Source organism: Salmo salar, chromosome 09 (assembly GCF_965601325.2).
Source record: "Salmo salar chromosome 09, fSalSal1, whole genome shotgun sequence".
NCBI classification, from domain to species: Eukaryota; Metazoa; Chordata; class Actinopteri; order Salmoniformes; family Salmonidae; genus Salmo; species Salmo salar.
This window is the reverse complement of record NC_138299.1, coordinates 17819522-17824507: the sequence shown is the minus strand read 5'-3', so window position 1 is coordinate 17824507 and position 4986 is coordinate 17819522. Positions and strand designations below refer to the sequence as shown.

The 4986-nt window shown below is 39.6% G+C and overlaps 1 protein-coding gene across 2 annotated transcripts; it reads right to left on the bottom strand.

Moving 5' to 3' along the window:
- Window positions 1-1801: 1801 nt before the first annotated feature.
- On the bottom strand, window positions 1802-4740 carry LOC106610802 (homeobox protein Nkx-2.4-like). Of its 2 annotated transcripts, none has more exons than XM_014210392.3 (2): window positions 4192-4740; window positions 1802-3805 (listed from the first exon to the last, which is right to left on the bottom strand). In XM_014210392.3, the coding sequence occupies exons 1-2, from the start codon at window positions 4559-4561 to the stop codon at window positions 3123-3125; spliced, it is 1053 nt and encodes a 350-aa protein (XP_014065867.2). In that variant the 5' UTR covers window positions 4562-4740; the 3' UTR covers window positions 1802-3122. The 2 variants fall into 2 exon arrangements, with proteins under 2 accessions (XP_014065867.2, XP_014065868.2); XM_014210393.3 differs by having other exon boundaries at window positions 1802-3778; window positions 4192-4739.
- Between the last annotated feature and the right edge of the window lie 246 nt (window positions 4741-4986).

Below are 4986 nucleotides of genomic sequence, written 5' to 3'. Positions count from 1 at the left end.
CTATATAATTCCCCACACAGGAGTGTGTAATCTGAGGGAGTGGGTGTCCATACAGCTGTATGGGGAGCAGCTGTAATAATATTGGCGTTTTTCAGGGAGAGGATGCAGAGACAGCAATAGGCCATCATCATCATCATCATCATCATCATCCTCCTCCAAGGGTATCATCATGACTGTTATTGAGATGCAATTTTGAAACGTGTTTAAATGGGCAATGGATATGGAAGGCAGTGGCCTATTATCAGGTGTCCAGTACAAATCATGATGTAGACCAGACAGACTACAGGGTGAGATGGATAACAACTTGTGATTTAAATGTTTTGGAGAGTGTAATACAAATATTTAAGAGGTAGTAACTTCATGCCATCCTTATGATAGATTGACTTTTCAAAGAGGGTTTGAATTTCTCAGCTCGTTTTAGAAGGGCCCCTCAACATTATTATAATATCACAATAACTTGTATCATATATATTTCTTTGATTATATTCAGATTGTTTTAGATACAGTTGAAAAGTGGGGGGAAAAATGTAGGGACGGTTCGTATTGTGGTAATAATACGTGATGGTCTACTGTATATATTTTGAATTAAACGTGAAATTCGAGAGTGGTAACTGATACTTTATAGAAGTAGCTAGAAACAGAGCTATTTTGTGTAGTTACAATATTAGGATAGGTTTGTATAATCAGTGATGTTGGAGAATAACAGCAGTATTTTAGATGTAGCGCAGGATCAACTGAGTACAGAATAGTATATTGCAGTAGCATTACTGCAATAGAAAGTGCAGTTAGGATATAGCCTATGGAGGGAGACTAAAGAGTACAACTGAATAAAAAATAAATTGCAGCGAAGTGCTGGATAACTCAGTGTGATACATGTTTTGCCTTTAGAATAGAAAACATTGTACCGTTAAAACCGACTGGGAATGTAAAGCAGGCCTTATCATAACAAAGAAAGGTTCATTGCAACATCAACATGTGGTGTGCACAGTAAGGTTGGAATACTGTTTTAATAGTGTAGCGACGCACATGGATAAAATAGATTACTTTGATTAGAGACATATCATGTCATTAGTGCTTTTGGTGTTGCATTACACCTACTTTACTGTCATGAATCCGTTATTAGGCGATACTGGGCTACGTAAATGTCTACGTAAATGTATTGAATGTCAGCGCATAAGCTCTGAATGCTGCTGCTGCAATAGGCCTGCTAGCTTGATGAGAAACACGTTCTTCAAAATGTGCATTATTAAGTAGAAAGGTTATCACAAATTGATCTACATTTCATTCAATAACGTGCCACAACACCAACAACAACAATAATAATTTAAAAAGGAATGATCATAATAATAATGATAATATCACTACATTGAAGTTGGTTGTGTTATTCATGTATAGGAGAAAGGACTCTATTAGACATATAAATTGGCTAAGAACTTGTAAAACAAGTCTGTGTTGACTAACCTATTCTTATTGCTTTGGAATCACACCATTTCTGTGTTGAAAACATATGGAACAAGTTTCAGGTTTTTATTCTAACGATAATAAGGCTGTTCCAAACTTGCTGTATCTTTATGTTTAGCTAAAACTATTGTTTATGGATAATATTTTCAATAGGTTATAATATTTGAGTGTATTGGTCAGCCTACATTTGCGATGGCTCTGCAAAATCTCCTGTGAACAATGTTGGCTAACCAATCGACCTTGCTTTCCAACTCAATTTGGTCTCAATCACACAATAATGAAAACGCACTCCAACCAGATCCTTATAAAAATTAATTCGCCAGAAATAGCTCGCACTTCAAGTGATTTATTGTTAATGTTCAATTGGTTTGAAACACATACAGCAGCCATCACGCATTTGTTCGTTTTAACTTACAAAATAATAAAGAAAACAAAAAAAGTCGACTTCAAAACAAGTATTATACAGGTAAAAGCGTTCTCGTGTGTTAGCCAAATATGAGTAGTTTATTTCCAAAACGCTAAATCCACAAAATGTTCACATTTGATTTTGTTTTCTTAACAGATTGCTTATGGGCACATTTATGTGTGTGTAAAACTTTTCTCCGATGTTTTATTCATTGATTTCAGATGTGTATGAATTATTATTATTTTTGCAAAACGCTATATATATATCCGTTGTTTAGCTGGAATGGAATGTTAGTATCATATAGCCTATATTTGACTGATATGTTGTTGTCTCACCTAGCTATCTTAAGATGAATGCACTTACTGTAAGTCACTCTGGAGCATCTGCGAAATGACTCAAATGTAAAATGTTTTACAGATCTCATATTCCTGTATTTAATCATGTTATTTGTTTTAATTAAATAGGCCATTGATGTTACAAATGTATAATGTATACATTTCTATATTTAAAAATGGTGTTATATGTCACATTTGACCGTGTAAAACCTAGCAGTACTACTGATTTCTCTGAGAGTGAGGCGGATATATAGCATTTAGCAAAAAAACATCATTATTTGTCTTTCTGAAATGAAACCATCAAATTCGAGGTTTTAAACAAATACATGTCTCTCATTGAACAACCCATTGAATGATTAGATAGTGAAAAAAACACAACAATCTCTTTCATAATTTAATTATTTAAACAATAAAATTGACCAACATTTCTGAAAATGGATATATAGCGTTTTGGAATGAAACTTCATATAGGCCTACAGTTTCTACTTTCTTTAAGTCTAAATGAATACATTAGTTTACAATATCAATAGCATATTATACCAAGGTTATCACCGCAAATGAGGGGTGGTTTAGTACCTTGAGAGTTCATACCTGATCCCACCTATATCTCTCCCTTTTCCCTCCAGTCCCCATCTACGTTAACATCATGAGGAAGTCCATCACATTGATTATAAAAGGTCCCGAAACGACACAATCTGTTTCAAGGGCAGCCATTTCGTGTAATGTTCAAAAAATAGTCTCCCTCTTAGAAATGTCAAGAAAATGTGCCCTGACCAGCTGATGCGACTGAGCGTGTTGTCATCTCAGCCACCCAAGGGCTCCATTTTCGCACAGATGTGTATATCAACATGATACATGTCTCGTTTTCTCTTAAGCTCATCCGCAGGTTAAAATATAAAAATGTAAAAGGACAGCAGGTCCTACCACGTTCTGCCGTAGAGGAGGTTGGAGCTGACCATGTTATTGGTGTAGTCTATAGCAGACGTGTCTATCTGCGCCATGTTGATCTGGCTGTGGAGTGAAGGGGGGCTAGGTGATATCTCCTCCAGGTCTTGGGCCTGAACTAAGGAGTGGACCTGCTGGTTTTGATGTTGATTGATGCCATTACTGGAAGCCGGGAGCACCCCAGAGCCGTTATGTTGCTGCTGCTGCTGCTGCTGCTGCTGAACCTGCTGCTGGTTCGGCGTTGGCGTGTTGGAGCCGTTCTGACACGGTTTACCGTCCTTCACCAGAACAGGCACGGCCACGCGCCTTGGAGACTGTTGTTGCTGACACAGGTTGCTGTCCTGCTGCAGCTGCTGCGCCGCTTTGTCCTTGGCCTGCCGCTTCATCTTGTACCTGTGGTTCTGGAACCAGATCTTGACCTGGGTCGGCGTCAGGTGGATCATACTGGCCAGGTGTTCCCGCTCTGGCGCCGAGAGGTATTTCTGTTGTTTGAATCTCCTCTCTAGCTCGTACACCTGAGCCTGGGAGAAGAGTACCCGTCGTTTCCTCCTGGGCGCTGCGTGCAGGGGTGGCATGGACCTGGAGGCGTCCCCCATGCCTGTCAGGGTCCCCATTCCAGTCATGTTCATACCTGTGGAAGGTCCCATGAATCTAGAAACTTAAAAATATACATACATATACGCATATTCAATATTCAGCAATGTAAATGTATCGTTTTGTTTGCCTGAAGTAGTTTGGCAATGGTCTGTATCCCGTGAGTAATTGTCCAAATGTAGGTTAAAATGCAGCTTTAGCAATCAAGTTAACTTAAATGCAATAATAATAATAATAATAATAATAATACACTTTTTGTTCAATAAAATGAAAACATACTTTTTTCCATATTAAACAATGATGTAATGGCAGACTACTCTATGATGGTGAGCGGTCTTGATTCAAACCTGTCCGCATTTCGTTAAAAGTTTGTTTGAGAAGTGCTGACAGTGACATAAAACAATTCACAAAACAATAACAACGAATCGAAATCAAATAAAAACGACTTACTCGTTGAATATCTTGGATCCGTGTTCGCGCCATACCACCCTGTTGCTGCTGCGCTATTTCTCATGGTTTCCTGGTACGACGGAAGATCTCCCATGTTGCCAATGCTCCCATTGCAGTATCCCCCCATGGCGCTGTGCGAGAACTGGGAGACAGTGTGTGGCATGTGGTAGGTGGTCGCCACGGTGGCGTTGTGTCCCATGGAGTGCTGTTGCATGCCAGTCTGGGAAACCTGAGGCTGTCGGTAAGCTCCCAGTGGAGAGGTTAGGTTCCCTGCGCCGTCCATGCCACTAAACTTCTTGTAGGTCTCCTCGATAGGACTCAAAATATCAGTCACTGAGAAAGGCGTTGTATGCTTTGGGCTCAACGACATGGTTCAGAAAGCAGGTAGATTTTGTTGAGCAAATCAACCGTGTTGTTGAAGCTCTCTCCTTCTGGATGGCTACGTAAGAGAGTGCTTGTAGAACGCCTGAGATCCGATTGATCGCCTTGGAGAAGGAGGCGAGCCCAGGGCGCTCTTAGCTCGGGTTTATTGTAGCCAGGAGCCAGGTTTACGACAAACACAGGGGGCGGAGCAACGTCCTAAACGAGCAAACAATAGTCATTGACATTTTAGAAAGCTAATTGAGGAAATGTGGTTAGTTTCGTATTAAGGTGAACATTATGCTAAGTAAACTGTTTATTTATTGTTCTAATATATCTACATATGTATTTGATGAGGCACTGTTATTTGTCCACATGTCTTACAATAATAAAGTTCTGCACAACAGCTGCGCGCATGATAAAAGGGGACGTGTA

What these genes read in the sequence shown, in the direction of transcription:
- LOC106610802 (XM_014210392.3), bottom strand. Translation starts at nt 4,561, where the DNA reads ATGTCGTTGAGCCCAAAGCATACAACGCCTTTCTCAGTGACTGATATT. An exon ending in GGATCCAAGATATTCAACGA is followed by an intron (nt 3,806 to 4,191) that starts GTAAGTCGTTTT and finishes TATATTTTTAAG; the next exon opens with TTTCTAGATTCATGGGACCT.